The 19070-nt window shown below is 42.2% G+C and overlaps 1 protein-coding gene across 5 annotated transcripts in view; it reads right to left on the reverse strand.

The window, feature by feature from the left end:
* Nucleotides 1–839: 839 nt before the first annotated feature.
* Nucleotides 840–19070, reverse strand: part of ZBTB38 (zinc finger and BTB domain containing 38) — a 73986-nt gene continuing 55755 nt past the window's right edge. For 4 of the 5 annotated variants that reach the window (XM_090284249.1, XM_090284251.1, XM_090284248.1 and 1 more), the window contains one exon: nucleotides 840–7157. In XM_090284249.1, coding sequence (XP_090140375.1) covers nucleotides 3573–7157 — 3585 coding nt within the window. In that variant the 3' untranslated portion in view covers nucleotides 840–3572. Of the gene's footprint in view, nucleotides 7158–16650; nucleotides 16782–19070 lie in introns of those variants that run through there. The other variant, XM_090284252.1, reaches the window with a different exon arrangement.

Consider the following 19070-nt stretch of genomic DNA (forward strand, 5'->3'; position numbering starts at 1 on the left):
TGGAACAGACTTTTTAATGTGAAAAATTACTAGCATATAATACCATTCATTTATAATATCAGTCTGTATTCTTTAAAAAATTACAAACTCTTAAAAACTGATTTTATAGGGCAATATCCCAAGATATAAGAACAGCTAAATACCCAAAGTACCAAGGCCTCGGGAAGTAGATTTGTGATGAGTCTGAGGAAGCTGAGCCTAATACAGTCTCCTTGAGGCTGTCATTCTTAACAACTACCATCTTAAAGCTGAATTACTTTGTCATGTCTTTTCTCTTCACTCTGTTCAGCTTCCATTAAGCATTATTCTTGGAAGGTGTTGAGAAGGAACAAAACATGGATGTTGGGCAGCCCTGAGTTGGGATCCTGATTCTGTCTGGCTCTGGGATCTTCTCAAAGTTACTATAACATGTGGATAATGACATCTACTTCCCAGTCCTGTTGGGAAGGACTGCATGAAACAGTTCCTGTGAAGACCACTGTCAAGTGCCTGGTACTCCATAAATGCGATTTGTTTCCTGTGGATGAGTATAGCAGAATACTTCTAATACTCTTGTGATTTATCATGATACACCCAGGCCTATCCAAAGCACTAAATTAGCAGAAGACTTCAACTTCTCTTATTCTGGGTTGTTTTTTTTTGTTTGTTTGTTTTTTGTTTTGTCATATTCCACTTGAGTACTAAGCATGTAGGCAGGTGCCATGGAATGCAACAAGTGAGGAAAAAGAAATGTACTGTGTGAATAATATGTGAACTAATGCTGAGACTCACACAGATGAAACAGCCACTTGGCTGCACAAAGGAATTACCATTAAAAACATTTAAAAAGAGACTTAACATAGGAACAAGCTATTTTAATCAAGCAAAAACAAAGTTATATTCATTATTTCTAAAAATAAAATTAGACTTTTTCCAATCCTTAACATCTGCATTTAATAATATCTTCTAACCAAAATACAGATGCTAAAACAGCAAATTACAATATATCTTGTACAGCATACAGTAATGTTCACTGTTTACACTTACTTTAACTCTAGTTGGTCATTATGTACTCAATGCATATTTAAACATCACTCATAATAAAGTTTTCACAATTAACGAAAAGTCTGACAAGGCTGTTTTAAAACGGCTCTGCTATAAATTGTATAGAATATACAGAATTACAAAGTCAAGTATTTTTTTATCAAAATATACACCCCTCCCTGAAACTAACACAAGCTGTCAACATTTTAAACGAATAATACAATTATAGAAAATATTTGCAAAATTATTTTTTCATGTATAAATATTCTGCCATATTTACTTTGGTCTAGAATTATCAGCATACAAGTCCACTTTAAAAATATCCACATGTAAGGGCTGGGAGACATCACTACATGTAATAATTTCATATTTGGAGTTATTTCAAATTAAAATGACTAAAATACACAATTATTTTTCTTGATTCATAATCCTAATTGAGATAAAACAAATTAGTGTATCACAGGATTGCTTATTCAATATTCTAATTATCAATTCAAAAATGATTTTCATAAGCCCTTTGTGACAATCTCTTTAACAAAATCCAAATGAATAGTGCAGGTATACATATATACAATGTATAAAATAAAGTTGAATTTGCTTGCATTTTCCTCTATTACATAATACTGTATGTAATTGAAAGCAGATGAACAAAAGATAAATGCAGATACAATATTGGGGTTACTTAACAGCAAAGTACTACAGTATTAAAAGGTCATCTTTGATCATGTCCTTTTCTGGGTGTTTAAATGGTTTTTTCCCACCCAAATCCATATTAAGTCTTCTTCATGGAGACATCACATTTGGAAAGAGAAGCTGGAGTCCTTTGAGCTACTTCTTCATAATGATAACCTTGCAACCTTGGATAACCTTGGGTTTCCATCTATCAAATCCTATGAACACGAATGGCTGCAGGCCACCCTTGAACCAGTTTCCAGATTCTGTTCATACTGGTGATCAAAGGATAGGAATGTTTGCTCTCTGCCTCCTATTATGGCAGTTTAAAAAGTAAGACTCACAGTTCCAGCTTCCCAGGAACCTAGTCCAGATGATGGAATATCCTATAGGGCAATGAGACTTTGAGGACCATGTTGATGGTATGGGTCAGTGTAAAAGAACACTGAAAAATTTAAGTGGGTTTTTTAGCAAGGGGGCTAGATGTCTGCAAACATGAAGACAAGGCATCTGACTTTGCGGATATATTTCTAAGTCATATAAGTGATGGAACCTTATCTCCCTCATCCACATTCTATCTCCCTCCCCACCCCCAAACAAAGCTACTATTTGGGGCAAGGAAAGGCATCCTTTCCTGTTCCCTACTCGAGTGCTTACTGGGTGGGGCGGCTGTGTTTCTGGGCTGTGTAACCTCCAAGAAAGCTAATCATCGTAGGGATTATGCTTTCTGTCCCTTTCAGGTGTCTGGGGACTCACCATTGTATTTATGCCTTGTGTTAAATTTCCTAGACACTCCTTCAGTGGAATGGGAGGTGTCAGGTTTTACTTGAACCCTTGAAACTGGTTAAGTCCATCTGGAACAGATTTCCACATTTATGGCCTTGTGATGGATGGAAGACTGCAGGGAGTTTCAGAAGAATTAGGCCCTTCTTCATTTCCTGAGGCAAGGCCATTGCAAAGTAATACACAGCACAGGTAACCACAGGTAAACTCTGGGAAGGCTTTCCCCCATAGATAAGGCATGACCTATGTTTTCTGTGACTTGAATAGACCAATTCAAAGAACAGCTCAGCCATAACTTCAAGAGAACAGCATTCCATTTAAAAGCACACACATGCTCTTAGGTCATAATCAAAATGCTTTCTACTGATTTTTACATCAGTCCTCATTATTTGCAGATCTATTGCTCATCATTATAATTCTCTACAACAGGGGACATGGACAGTTAAAAGTTATAGTGATTTATATATGTATTTTACAAGGTTTGTGTTGCAGAAAAGTAGTTCTAATACATGAATGTCCTACTTAGGTTACTCATTTCACACATATTTTAGCTATATTTAAGTATTTAATATGTATCCATTAAATTTAAACAATTTTCCACAGTGCAGAAGCTGAATGGGAATGACTGTCATAGCTCATTTACCTTTTAACTTACTTATAAAGATGACATTTTCATGATGTCTAACCCTTATTTTCTCCAGTGACTAAAGACAGTTTAGCAGCCAGTTCCTATTAGCACTTACCAGAAAGTTCTAAATTAGACTAAAATTAAACTTTTTTTCCACTGGCAGAAATACCACAGCTAAGAACTTCATTAACTTTCACAAGATAACGGGATATTGGCGAAGTCAGCTACTTTGTTTATGCGCACTTTGCAAGATGTTAATGCTGAAACCCAAAGCAGATATTAGGATCCTTTTTCTAGAATTTTCACAAGTGAGATTTGCTTTTTTACAATGCACTCCTTCATGACTGTTACGTGAACAAAACTAAACTTAAAAACAAAACCAGAAGAAAACAGCTAACTAAAAAAGAAATAATAAACAAACCCACCAACTTATTTTTTGAAGATGTTTTTTCCTAAGTATCGCCATTCAAAGGACATTTCCGACAATGGTTTGTACATTATCCTTTTGGTCATTGTCTTCTGAATCCATGAACTGTGGATTCTCCCGCGGATCTGAGTTTTCATGGTATGTATCACCTTCTGTTTTCTCCCGCTGACTTGGGCTTTTGAATAAGTGTTTCTTCTGGTGCATGCCAAGGGCAGCAGCTGTTTTGCAAATTTTGGGGCACTGGAAGCAGGCGAAGCCCTTACCGTTGTGCTCCCGAATATGCCTCTGCTCGTGATTCCTTTTTGTGGAGAGGTACAAAAAACTCTGAAAGCAGAACTGACAGTGGTAACGCTTCTCGCCAGTGTGGATTCTTTCGTGGATCTTGAGGGTCTCGTTCAGCGTGAACGCCTTGTTGCAATACTGGCAGATGAACTCCTTGACGCCCAGGTGGATGCGTTCGTGTTTCTGTAAGTTTCCCTGCACGGAAAAGCACCGTCCACAGGTCTTGCACGGGTACGGCTTCTCTCCAGTATGACACCTCATGTGCATCTTGAGTGTGGACGGGCTCTGGAACTGCTTGGCGCAGAGCTCGCAGGTGTACGGCCTGGCAGTGACGTGCCGGTGGGGCCTGCCTTGGCTTCCAGCCCCCGAGGCCTTGTCCCCATCGCAGAGTTCACACTGCAGCTTGGGCATCTCTTTAATTTCTTCCTCCTCAAAGGCCTTCTCCTGAGGAGCCTTCCCCACAGCACAGTCCAGTTCTGCCGGGTATTTATACTTACTGCTTGGGCCCCTGTTTTCGTGTTCTTTCCTCCAGTTGACCTTCCGCATTTTCCGCAACTGCCTGGATTTCTTTTTGGGTTTGTAGTTGTAGTAGGGGCGCCATGGTTTGTCGGTGGAATCCTGGTCACTTGCGTCATCAAACATTTCACTCATCTCCACGCACTCGGATTGGCAAAGCCCGAGGGGGCTGTTCCTGTTTGCTTCCGGGTCACTCTCTTGTGGCAAAGCCTCCTCCTGCGTTTGATACTTGGGCCTTCTCCCTCTTTTATAGAACAATTTCGATCCTAGGATATGCCTTTTCACAATGGCTTCATTCCCAATTTTGACTGTTATTTGGCAAAGGGGTGCAACGTTGCTGTTTGTGGAGGTTCCAGGGAGAGCAGGCTTTGCAATGTAGGTTTCAATTTTGCTGGTTTCTTTAATGACATTTGTGGTTTTGCTCAATGACCCTCCGGGATCAGCAACGTAGCTTGATTCCTCTGGTATTTCGGCCTTGTTACAGGGGCTGGTTTTCTTTTTCTCCTTAATGCTTTTGGGTCTGCTGACCACTCTCCCCACTTTGTCTGGCTCAGGTTTGCTGTCATCTTTCACGGTCTGACTGACAGGTGGGTCTGGAGGGGCTCTGTGGCTGGTGCCGGACGTGGCAGCCACAGTGGCGCTGTGCATGATCACTGAAGAAAACTGGCTGCTGTGCACAATAACCGAGGGCGCCGAGCCGCTGTAGCTGATCACGGAGGCCGAGTTCTCACCGCCATTACTCAGAGGCAAAGCAGGCACATCCCCAGCCGGGAGGTCACAACTGACAGCGTTTTCAGTGGAAGAAACGGACACCTCCGTTGAATAAAAGTTATTGTCAAGATCAACTTTCAGCGTCTCCTCTCCCCATTTGGTCCCCTCTGTGTTTTGGACTTTGGCCGAAATGGGTCTGTCCTGACATGTGGATGTTTCCAATGGGACAGCTGGACTGTTGGTCAAGGTGTTGACACTGTCTTGGAAATTCAGAGTCGGTAATTCAGAGCTGTGTGGATTCTGAATAACATAGGGGCCAGGTGCAGGCTCATTCACCTGACTGTTCTCTCGAGTATTTTCATAGGAAGAATTTCGGTAGCTCTTATACGGAGCCCTCTTGCATTTCATAGGCAGTAGCCTATAAAGTTTATATGGATAGACACTAGGTTTCAGGCCTCCATTTGCCGTTTTTTTATTGATGGAAAGTCTATGATCTATTGCATGAAAAGACTTCTGATGGTTTTTGAGTATATAGTAGGTCATGAAAGTTTCAAGGCAGAAAATGCACTGGTACCGCCTTTCTCCCGTATGCCACACTTCGTGTCTTGTCCTGTACTCAGCCAATGCAAAGACTTTGTTGCAGTAATGGCAAGGATACGTTCTTCTCCATGAATGGACATTTGCATGTCTGCGGAGGCTGGATAAAGTCACATAACTACGCTTGCATACTGCACAACTGTAGAGCATTTGCCCATTAACAAATTTGATCAGGTGGTCCATTTCTGGCAAGGTACTTCCAGTATTGGGAAATTCACCTAACCTGTTTCCAGACACTAAAGAGTCTGGACCGGTGAAGGAAGCTCCATTCTGTCCAATGGTAGGATAGTTTTCTAAAAAGTGTTGATTTCCTCCCGGAACAGGCATATGGCTTGACCTCATGCAGATCTGTTCGTGCCGATCCAGTCTGTTTGGGGTGCTGAACTGTTTGTTGCAGTATTTGCACACCAAGGGCTCCTGGGTTGGCTTGTGCAGCTGCATGTGGGCACTGAGCAAAGTGCTACTGTCAAAGGATTTGGAGCAAGAGCTACAGTTGTAAATGAGAGGTGGAACCTCTGCTGCTGGTGGCCCGGGGACGTCAGAGGATTTGTTTCCATCTTCCCTGGGAGGGACATCTCCTTCATGGTTGGGAGATTTTGAACCAGAAAGAACTGCAGCTGGCTGCGGACTCCTTTCCTGGTGAACCTCCACGTTGGTTACTGGCGGGGGTGGCATCTCTTCTGTGGTTGGTTCAGCATCCTGGGGTGTGGAGAGTGTCTTTGGCTTCCGGCATGTTTTCAGTTTTGCGGCAGGAGCTTCGCCATTTTCTTTAGCTGTGTCACCAGGTGAGCTGCCAGCATGTTCACCTACAGGCTGGCTCCGGTAAGCCTCGGCCACGGAAGAAACGGCGTAGGAGTGCTCCGCCAGGGTGCGGACGGGCTCCGCCTCATGACAGACATCAGTCCTCTCCAGGCAAAGGCTCGCCGTTCTCATGGAGTCAGAGACCTTTTTGAAACTTGCCCTCAAGTCCAGTGGAGAAAACATGTTATTACTATTTTCCGTTTCAATGATGGAAAATGCATTTGTGATCCTTGGACCGTTAGTGATGGCTGGTTCTTCATGCCTTTTTTCGTTTTTTTCTTCTTTAACCACTCCCTTCTCAGTAATGCAGAAGACATAGGGACCTGGGGAATTGGAGAAGCTGCGATCGGTCAGATCTTCCAAGAAGGAGATTCCCAGCTTTTTTCCTGCAGCTGCAAGATCAGTGACTGTTTCCTGTCTCTTGACGACGACTGTGGAGCTATAGATATAATTAAGGATTTCTGTAAACACTTCGGCTTTGAGATCATCCAGCTCCAGGACATGGCTGGAAATACAGATTGTATGGCTCCAAAAGATATTTTTGAAATAAAGGCTTGAAGCAGCCAGGACATTGCTGTGGGCTTTAAATTTAGTGTCTTCCACAATAATAGTGACATCACATAAAATGCCCCGAATGCGCTGCTCATTTAAAATGGAGAGCACTGTGTCACTGTGAAAGTCGTCCTTGAGGTCCCTGGAAAGGGACATGACTGTCATCTGAAACAAGAGGAGAGAAATGGTCAGAGACCCTTTCACAAGTAACTTCTTTCTAGATTATTTTAAAAAAAAATTTTGTATGAAAATAGTTTTTTATCTCATTCTGTTGTGGCTTACAAGACTTGGAGTCCACATGGGATGCTAAATCTTTATTTCGCTCCAGCCTGTTTCTCACACCGTTGCTAAGTTTTTAGTTGGAAAGCCTCTCAGAACTCTTTTCTGAAATTGTAGCTATATATATACATGTCCAATTTTGGGGGGATGGGGTCCCCCCAAAATGCTAAGGGTATCATCATCACCCAAGGCTGCTCATGGGACCCCTAGAACTGGGCAATGCCATGGTCCTGCCACAAGCCTCCTGCCTGTTTTCAAAGACAGTCCTGATGATATGATCCAAACACAATTCATAAAGCAGGCAAATGGTTTCTAACAAGTTTTCCCTAGGTAATCAGTGCCTGTATGGAAAGGTATTGCCTGCTCAGAGAAGAAGCAAGATCTGGAGGAGCCAGTCCTAGTCTGTGGCTTCCAAGGGTCTCTCAATGGCAAGTCACAGTCTGCAGGACCAAGTCTGACCACAGGGGTACCCTGACCCTCTAGGGGACCCATCCTGTTCCTCTCTGATTTCCCTTTCATTAAAGCCAAGGTAGACTAGGGTTTTCAAAAAGAACTCTGAGAGGTACTTAAGGCAAACAAAACATGAAACCAGGAAAGTATGTTTCTGAGTCCACATACTGAATCTAATCACAGGTTCCTAAATTAGCACAATTTATAGGAACAGTGATTCTTGTTCTGGTCTGAGGTCCTACCTCTATTTTTCCCAGAGGCCAGTTCTTCCTATTCTCTATGTATGTTCTATAATCAGCTTGGAATGGCCAGTGCCTACCAACTAATATTCTTGTGAAGAGCAGTCAAAAGCAATGGTTTTCATACGTATTGACAATAAATACACAATACGGTAGTGACCGAAGACACAAATGAAATTGAAACTTGACTCTTATTCTGTGTGATGCATTCTGTTCTGTTCTATTATTTTTCATTTTTAAAATTCTAACATCAACACCGTAAACTAATTTCACTATACACTAATGTACCACTCCTGCAGTTAAAACAAAACAAACAAAAAACCCCTCTGGTGCACATGGTATACTAACAAGATATTCATTCAGTCTATCCCTTGTCAAGTGACATCCAGAAAGCCATACAGCTTGATGACATTTCTTTAACTCCCTGTGGCAATGTCTTCCTAGCACGGAGTATAACATTTAGCTCATGGCATTGAGTCAGGTGGAGAGACCAGATGGCCACATAAGAAATCTCTTTTTACCTTTTTGCAAAGATACTATAAGCTGTGCCCATTATGTCATTTAGCATCCTTTATGTAAGGCACCATTTGATAAATCCTTTTATCTCATTCAGCCATAAGAAAAAGTATACTTCCACTAACAAATTCTCCAATTCCGATAATGAGAACAATACCTTCACCAAGTTTCTCTTAGTTCTCGAGACAAGCGAGAGTGAACTTTTATTATCAACTGTGGTAGCCACTGTGAGCCTGGGTTTCCGGTGTGATAACTGTCTCGCTGTCTTTATTTAACATTAGTTCTACTCTTGTTTACCCTGTCTTTAATGGTAATCTCCCATGAATCTTTTCTAGAACTCTGGGGGATTAATCTATAAATACAAATGAAATGAAATTGTTATTGCCTCCTCTGTGCGCATGAAGGGAGAGAGGGCCACCCCTGTACAGTATGCAGGAGTGTGTCCTTCACTGGGTTATAAACCGATAAGACTGCAGACACATTTCTTTTGCCTCCTTTGAGGTCTCTCTATTCTGGGCCCCTGTGCGATCTACTTTCTCTCCTGACTCTCATATTCTTATCCAGTTTGGTTTCTGTAAGGCCCATAGATTATGTCAATTCTTTATCTAGCCTGACTGGATAGTTTCAGATCTGGCAAAACACATGCTATGTGGTTCAAAAAGGCAGCTTCCATCTGGCTTAGTTCTATGCTGACGTCATCTATTTTGTCCTTTTACCTCAAAATTACTGCTTGTTCCAAAACACCCCACTTCAGAGCATTCGGATCCTCCCACGAGGCTCTGCCTCTATTTGGGGGATACAGTACTTCACATCAAGCTAAAATAAACACTCTAGGGTATCAGATTATAAGCCCCACTTGCTTCTGTGGGATTCTCTGATTCTTCTCTTAGATTGTTCAGTTAGAATGGTTAGCAAAAGGCCAACTGCTAACATTTAGTAAGATCTTAGTCTCACAATTACAGTAAAATATATAATAGAAAGCATCATTGTATGTCATTAAAACAGCCTCATAACATTAGAAAATCCAATTATGACATCTTTCAGGAGCTACTACCATTGTGTGACAGAGTCCTATACAAATCATAGTTACTAGGTAGCACCTGGATTTGTTTTCTTGGCACACATGAAAAAACCTTCATTCCTGTTATCGATTTTATCCAGCAAATGTGTTAATGACTGACATGGTCAGACTGAATGCTCAGAGCTGAGGTACTGAGGAGAGCAAGGCAAGTCTGGGCCCTCCAGGAGCTCAGAGTCTAGAAGAAAGAGACCTGGCAACTGACAGCTGGAGTCCATGACGGTAGGCCTTGTACTAAAGGACGAGGAGGCCTGTGGGAGGTCAGGAGAGGGTGTGTGCACTGTTTTCTCCCCAGTTCCTCGGCAGTGCTGGGCACATGGCTGGCCTCATCACCTAGGTACTGAGTGAGATGAGCTAGGGAAGGAAGGGCCGGACAGGATCACAAAGGGCCCTAAAGGGCTCTCATAGCACATTTTATACCGCAGGCAATAGGGAACCACTGAAAGGCATGAACAGATTTGAATGAAGGGAAAAACCACTCAGGCTGCAGCATGCAGAAAGGATCAGAGGGAGGCAAGCTGGATGCAGGAGACCAGCTGATTCCAGGTAAGAAGCAGTCCACCCACCCCCAAGTGAGAGCCTGGGGATGAGCAGATGGCCGCACCCTCTGCCAAGAAGGCTTGGGGAGGGGGTGGGGGTGGTAGCTGAACTCAAAATATACTTTAATCCTCTCAGTCAATATTTACTGAACAACTGCTAAGTATGAGGCATCAGGCTAAATGCCACAGGAAGACAAGAGTTCATTCCTCCTTTGAACAAATGTTACTGAATACCTACTATATACTTTGGGACAGTAGTTCCCAAACCTGACTATGCATTAAGTCAACTGAGAAGCTTTAAAATAGTATAGATTTAGCCCTGGCTGGTGTGGCTCAGTGGATTGAGCACTGGTCTATGAACCGAAAGGTGGCCGGTTCAATTTCCAGTCAGGGCACATGCCTGGGTTGCAGGCCAGACTCCCAGTTGGGGGCGTGCGAGAGGCAACCCAACATTGATGTTTTTCTCCCTCTCTTTCTCCCTCCCTTTCCCTCTCTCTAAAAACAAATAAATAAAATTTAAAATAGTATAGATATATAAAATCCTCCCTCCCTATACCTAGAGACACTGCTTTAGAACAGCTGGTACAAGATCCTGGAACCCATACATATTCTGTATTTTCATTTAGTGAAGAATATATTCATGTGATACCAAATTCAAAGCATAAGGAGCAGCCGTTGAAAAGTCTCCATCCCACCTTGTCTCAGAGGCTATTCAGGTGGTTTTTATCAACCATCCAAAACCAAGCCTGGGGGCTGATATGTAAACCCAGGGTTGTAAATGAAACCAAACTTCTGTCCCCTTCCCCCAAAGCCTGTTGGTAGCAGGGGAAATAAGATTTAAAGGAATGGCAAGTCTTCACTACTCTTGCACCCACCTTTCTAATCTTAACAGTGCCCTTTACCATGGGTGACCTGATGGTCTCAGAAGGTACTGCAGCTAAAAGCCACATTCTACTTGTCCAAAGTTTAAAAAAGCAATGAGTTCAAGGTATGGAGACCGGAGGGAACCTACTGTAGGCCGTGGGCAAACCTGGCCCCCACAGGTTTTGTTTGACTCACATAGTTTTTGGAACCATGTTTTGGAAAAACGGAGGTGATGTTGAAGAACGGTTAAGATTTAACATAAAAATCAATATACCTTTTCTTGAAAAATAGGAAGACAGGGCAACAACGGGGTTGTCACCTACCTGGCAAGAAGGACTGGGGCCTTGTAGCTGTGTCCCCTCGTCACAGTCACCTTCACACCCACACTGTCTGCCCGAGCCCAAGGCTATTGTCAGTAACATGACCAGCCTGGCCCCGTCAGCCAGTTCAGTTTGTGCAGCTGATAAAAACATTAAATAAAATAACGATGGACCCACAGCTCGTATCAGACATACTTATTTTAAGGATAGTCCCAAAATTAAAACTAAGAACTATAAGTGGGCTCATGGTTGGGGGAGGTAGCTGTTCTCACCAAAATAGTGTTCTTCGACTTAAAAAAGTTAAATAAGTGACCTCTTCTGTTACATTTCTTCATAGAGGGTAACTTAAAATACAAGTCTAAGGAGTTCCTGCCAATGGACATTCGCAACAGACTTCAGAAAAATAAATATAAGTTGCAAACAAGATGAGATTTAATTCACGTTTAACTTTCTAAAATGCTTTCTAAAGAGCAAGTTTCAACAAACTCACTGTTCTCAGCAGTATTACTGTGATGGAATAAATAAGCACGGAAGAAGCTAGCAAGAATGTTACAGATGCAAAATATTTTGGTGAACCAATGTTTAAAAAAATAAACAAATCTGTAATTATATAACTGTGCTCATCTGACTTACATTACTATTTTCCTGAGCTTGTATTTCAGCTGTAATAGATTTTAACATGTCTTCTAAACACATAAACAATGCATATATCCACATGCATGTACAAATAAATGTATGACTTACACATATATGAACATATACTATATGTAAATATATTTTATAAGCACATAAAAATAGGGCAAACATACAGTTTACATCCAAAACAGGACACTTGAGAGAGGGGGATGCAACTAATAACTATGCCAGAGAAATGGGAATATACCCCAGGAAACAGGAATGTTCATCTTATATATACGCATAAACAGAATATAAACCTCTATATAAATTACAGTCATATATGTATATTTACATAAAGTATACTTTATAAGTATGTAAAATGCTTTGAAGAGTTCTAGTAGCTGATAAACATACTCTATATAAATGCCACTGGGAAATTCTAGCTGATGAGTACATTTGGAATCTTCTGCTGCTTTTGTCTCCGCTGTACTCCAACCTTATATAATAAATACATGTCCATATGGTGTAACAATGGGCACTTAAGATACATTTCATGATTAAAATGACTTTTCTTCATCTGCTTTTAGAATGAAGTAGCTTTAAAAAAATTAGAATAAATCTAGGCTCATGGTAAAACACTCAAACAGTAGAGAAGTGTATTGAGGTAGAAAGCAGAAGGCCCCCTCTCCAGCCCCACATCAATACACCCACAACACACACAGCACATACACTCCCTGGCCATGGAAGCTTTTCTTATTTATAACTTTGGATGGTTTCTACATTCCACCTATATAAAGCTTTAGGAGGGAAATTGTATTTCCTCTGCAGGCTCTTCTTCTACCCTCACCCCTTACTCTTCTGTCGGGCAATTCCTTGTACTTACTCCCCATCCATGGGCCTCCCTCCACTGAAATTTCAGGATTTGGGTTCCTACCTTTATTGCAGCATGTAGTATGGTGCCCTGGTTCAAATCCACATCTTTCCCTATTGGCTCCTTGAGGGAAAAGCCATCTGGCTCATGTCTGTCCCCACCCCCGCACCTGTAGGGAACCAGGCATTCTGGAGGCTGCTGAGGCTGGACAGGGAGGAGCTGGCTCCTCAGACCTTGGGTGGCAAATGGCCTTACATAGAAACTGCATATTGTGCTTGGACAGGTTCTTCGTTTAAGCTTTAAAAGTTACAACTAGATGAACCCAAATTCTACTCTATAGAGAGTAAAATTACTAGGAAAATACAAATTAATTCCCGCCCAATTTTCTCTCTAGTTTCCTTCTAAACTGGCAATTCTCAAAGTGTTTCATGGACCTCTGGGTCTCCCAAGACCCTTTCAACAGGTTTGTGAGGTCAAAAAAAAAAAGACCAAAACAAAAGAAAAACTATTTTCATAACACTAAGATGTCATTTGCCTTTAAAAAAATTTTTTTTATTACTGTGCAGACATATGCATTAATGGTGCAAAAGCAATGAAGTGTAAAACAGCTGGCACGTTAGCAGGCATGAAGCCAGTGACACTCGGATGGAGTAAAAATGATAAATTTTATTAAATCTTGACCCCTGAATACACACCTTTTTGTTATTCTGTGTGATAACATGGGAGGTACACATAAAACCTTCCTGATGCTACTGAAAAGCAGGGGCACCATGAGGAAAAGTGCCTGGCTGGTCCTTTGTGTTGTGAGTTGAACCAGTCAATTGTTTTTCATGGAACACACACCATTTTTGCTGAGAGGATGACGGAGACACAACTATGGTTATTCAGATGTGGGTATCTGGGCAAACACTGTAGTGAAAATGAACTAAGTGAGCCTGTCATTTCAAGGAAGCAGCCATTTCGTTGCCAGTAATAAAATTAGACTTTCAAGCAAAAATTAGGTTTTGGGAAAACTTGTACCCACTACCATGAGCTTGACACTTCTCAATAGATAATGATTTTTCTAGTGAGGTTGGTGGTGAGATTAATGAATATAAGTTCTGGGTATTTGGAAGGTATGCATAGCTCAGCGAACCACCGTTTTCCAAATGACCAATGCTTACTGTTACAAAAAATAACGTAAGGGCTAAAAGATATGAGACAGAGCAGCGGATTTAAATGTAACTAAGTCCTGAAAGTTCACTGACACAGTTTCAGATTCCACATCACAAACAACCTTTAAGGAACTACCACTTACCAAGTTTTAGTGTGGTATCAAAGACTATCCACAATTAACTGAAAAGACTATTTAAAAACTACTCCCTTTTCTAACTACCTATCTGTGTAAGGCCGGATTTTCTTTACATACTTCAACTAAAATAGCAGATTGCAACTGAATCCAAAAGCAGATATGAAAATCCAGCTCTCTATCTATTAAGCCAGACATTAAAGATACTTGCAAAAATTTAAAATACCACTTTTCCCACTATATTTTTTCACTTTAGAAAGTAGTTATTTAAAAAAATAAAATGTTTTTATATCATGCAACTGGGTTTTATCATAGTAATTTTTCATAAGTTAATAGTTTTTTAATTCTCATTTTAAATTTTGAATGTGGTAAATCCTGATAGCTCTAATTCAGATAAACAAAAGCTCTTTGGGTCTTCAATGATTTGTAAGAGTGTAAGGGGGTTCAGGGACCAAAAAGTTGGAGAACTGCTGCTCTAGCCTATAAGAAAATGTTCAAAATCATTTTAAAAGAAATTATTTAAAAATTATTTTTTTACTCAGTAAAATAAATCATGTATAAGACTAAAAGAACTAAAGACAAAGTGAATGAAAGTGTGGTAAAATACAAGGCAAAAATCCCCAGGAGAGAGGAGAGACCAAGGAACAGAGAAGCACAGATAGACACACCCACAGTCACATGGATACACACTCACACCGTGCATCGAATTTTCCAGGTTTGAAGCATTACAGTGAGTCCTCACTTACTCTCCAGAGCTCCCTCCAGCAAACACTGCAGGTGTTAGCAGAAGAGGAGGGAACACAAGAGCCACCAATCAAACCGGAATCTCCTTTCTCTACATACTGCTCTCCTGCCCCCCACGACCTTACTCCCCTGAAGGTACAAGTCTGGCCCTGACCACTCTGACCTTCCCACCTGCCACTCCTCTCTGCCTCCCTCCCCAGCTCCCTTGCTGCTTTTTGAAGAAGCTGGGCATGCCACACCATGGGACCTTTGCACGTGTTGTTCCCTTTGTCACGCATGCACGTTCCTCCTGGATCTCCACAGGTCTCCACATCTGCTCTGCAACATCAGGCATCACCTCCATGGTGAGGCCCAGCATGACTGCCTTATTTAAAACTGCAACTTCCCACCCCAGCACTTAATGTCGTGGACAGGTTCTTGCAAACTGCAATTTTAAGCAAAATGGCACACAAGGAAACCAATTTTACCCTAGGCTAATTGATATAAACAAGAGTTACGTTCCTACAGCATGCTTCTGATCACAAAAACATCACCGAACTTCTAAATAAAGACCCAAAACACATCTAACATTAATCATTAAAATAAATGTGAGCTATACACACATTTAAGGAAGATTTATAAAAACAAGTAAATTAATTATTTTCCAACCCACTCATTCTAGTTCAGGGTGGTGGGTGGCCAGAGCCTCTCTCTCCAGGCAGCTCAAGGCACAAGGCAGCACCCAACCCTGGACGGAATGTCCTTCCATGGCAAGGCCACTCTGATATCCGCACGCACCTTCATTCAGACAGGGACAATTGCAGACATGCCTCTTCACCTCACGTGCACATACATCTTCAGATGTGGAAGGAATCTGGAGCCCTCAGAGAAAACCCACACAAACACAGGGAGAACGTGCAAGCTCCATATAGACAGGGGCCCCAGCCAGGAATCAGGTTTTTTTTTTCCCCTCATCAATGTTATAACAAAATGATGTTATTTGAGGACCTGCTGTACTTGAACTTGAGCATGGCTGAAAAATCAGGGGGACCAAGAGTCTTTCCCACACTACACTCGGGTGAAAACTGTTCCATGACTTGCAGGCCGCTGCCCAGATCCTGTTTGCGCCATCTGCCACTGCCTGTGTCCTTGCTTCCAACTCTCAAAGGTTAGCCTGGTCACAGTACTGTTTGGCCTTATGATCCTATCCACTCAACTGTTAAATCAGTCTCCTCTCCATTATACCCTGGATACTGGGATTCTGGGATTGAACTTGAAAACAAAAGAAACAAATTTTTGGCAATGATCTGACCAACTAATTCCCAGTATTTCCATCTTAATTAAATCTTCCCTCCCCCAATTAGTCAAGGCAACAACTTTACTGAAATATCCAGATGTCAAAAAAATTAAAATGATAGTTTCCATATAAATTCTAATTCTCACAAAGCAAAATAATTTTTTAAAAAGTTGAAAAATCTCTAAATTGTTAACCAACGTATCTACTATGTAGAGCTTTATAGGGCTTGTTAATAAAATCTGGTGTACTTTCTCTAGGAAATTTTTAAGACAACATACAGAGTGAAGTAACCATATCCAGGGTACATTCTTTGTGAGAACTAGAAGTCACTTACTCAAGGCTACTCACTCCCTTGGGCCAGACTAAAGCCCATTTTTCTGAATCTTCTGATCACAAGAGGCCGAGAGGCCTCCTGCAGCACCCTGGCTGCTCAATGCCTCACGCACACACGTATATAATAACAAAACTGAATAGACAAAGCAACGTTCTACTCTCTATGGCGAGTCGTCTTCTATAAAAAGAAACTTAGAAATAAAACCCAACTAAAAAAAGCACTCACTGTATTAGGATACCGACCTGGAATCCTGCAAAAGTCAAACTCGCAGTCCATTTTGGGCCAGTGCGAGGCCCATATCGCAATGGAATCTACTGCGTGGGCCTGCTGTCCCCTGTGGAAAGTTTTCTGACAACGGACACTGCTTCAGTGATCCGGCTCCACCTTCCCACACATCTCTGCAGTACATTTTCTCATAGTCATGTCGGGTGTGCGTCAGACCTCCCCACGTGACAGGGTGTTAGAAACACACGCATCAGATCTCGAAAACAGATTACAAAACAGAAGCCCTTTATAGAGTTCAGCTGTGTCTAGGAAAAGGCAAATCCTCTTGATTTGCCTTCTAAAGGCAGCCCCAAAGGGGTAGAGCTGCATTGATCAGACTTTAATGCACTTAAGCTATCAGATTCAAGAAAGCGTAGTACAACAGGAGAAATTAGTTTTTCAACTGAAATTCAGGCCCTTCGAAAGGCTAATCAGGAAGTTACTAGTCTACATTCAGCAGACAGGGAGGCTGGCCTGAACCACCTTACCAGAGTATATTTTTTTGAAAAGTAAACATTCGCTCTCTAGACTTGTAGTTGCATGCATATAGACTGTGAGGACAAGTTATTACCAGATGCACAAATGACGCAACGTGTCCAGTTAAATATTTCAGGTTGCTTGCTGGAAAGATAAAAGGGGGGAAAGGTTCTTGTTTTCCTTTTTCTTTTTGAAAACACAACAGTATTTCAGGGTAGCACATGTACCTTGGGTTCATCTTAGGATGAAGCTTGCCCAGACTCCCGCTTGCTTAAGAAACCTGGCAAACAGACTTAGAGTTTTTCTCTGAAGCCCTGGAGTGATGTAACCATTTCTTGTCTCAACCAAATTCCACTGACACTCTGAGCCCCTGATGCAGAAGGCATTTTTAATCTGGATGCCATGGGGACCGAGTTACCAAAATGACGAGGATACGATTTCTGTCCCTTGGAACTTCTCATTTTTGGGGTGAGCTCTAAACCACCCGTTGGTTTCAAAAGCCAAACACTGCTTTCTCGTGAACCTAAAGGGTCGGCTGATTTGATGACTCCGTTCCTCTTGGCTGGCTGCTCCCTCGCAGAGGTCAGAGGGAAGAGCTGGTGTACATTTTGGCTTCTGCACAAGAATGAACCTCCAGCTAGTCGCAAGGATGGGTTAACCTAAAATGAACAGAGCACCAGCTGCATCTTTGGTGTTCAACTATCTACATCCGCCTCCCATTGCACTCTTCTCCTCCACTCTCAGTGCTCTGCACCCCGACTTTCGGGGGGCTCCTGCAAGGCAATGAGTCCACTTCAGATTGGTTCTTTCTGGTTGAAGCAGAACTGGGCAGAGAGGAGTGAATGAGATAAAGCTCACAAAAAGCATGAAGTGCAGTGTTTGACACATAGTAGCACTTAAATGTGTTGGCTGGAACCAGCTTGAGAACTGACTATGCCCAGCTCAGCTGGTGGCTATGGTGAGAACTGCTTATACAGTCCACCCCTGGTGCAGTACACAGGGCGATCTTCTAAAAACACAAAGGAAATCAAACTGAGCCCGTCAGGGGCATCCCCCAGATGTAGGATAAAATGGACACCCTGCACTGTCCCCAGGTCTGGTCCACTGTCTCCAGACTCACTGGCTCCCTTCTGCCCCACTCTGTGCTCGCCACATAGGCCTCCCTACGCTTACTCCACTTGCCAAGACACCTCTAGCCCCGGGACCTTCAAACGCAGTGGTTCCAGCACTGTCCATGGCTGGCTCACTCTTGTCCTTCAGGCCCAGCTCAAATGTCACCTCAGAGAGACTCCCCATCTCTCTCTCTGCTCCGGCCTTTACCTGCCCTCACATCGTCTGCGCATTTCTTCCATGTTACTTAACCTCAACCTGCAATTGTCACATGTATTTGTCTGCATGTTTACCGTCTACTCTGCCCACCAGAAAGTAAACTCCAGGAGGTGAAGGATCTTATCCGCCCTGTTTACCACTCTGTCCCCAGGCCACAGCACATGGTAGACTCTCAGGAAATATTTATGGAATGAAGAAGTGGAGTGATTATGCACATAAAACACAAACAAGACTCACCCTGATCAAAAAAGCAACCTGCTCCCTCCCTTGCACTCCTGATCCCCTTACCCTGCCCTGCTTTAGTCTTTGCCACACACTCATGGCATTCCAACAGGGCACACAATTTACTCATTATTCATTGTCCGTCTGCCAGCTAGAATTGAAGCCCTACAGGGCAGTAATATTTGATTTTCTTCACTGATGTATATTAAGGATCTAGAACAGGCCTGGCATTTAGTAGGCCCCCAATAAACGTTCATTTAGTAAATGAACAATCTGTACTGCAAACAGATTATGTTTCTGCAAATCAGCATTCTAGATGGATAGGCACCATAAATAGCGCCACTGCCATTTTCATCTGTCAGAATTTCTC

This window comes from Furipterus horrens, unplaced genomic scaffold, assembly GCF_987537825.1.
Source record: "Furipterus horrens unplaced genomic scaffold, mFurHor1.1.pri manual_scaffold_7, whole genome shotgun sequence".
Taxonomy (NCBI): domain Eukaryota; kingdom Metazoa; phylum Chordata; class Mammalia; order Chiroptera; family Furipteridae; genus Furipterus; species Furipterus horrens.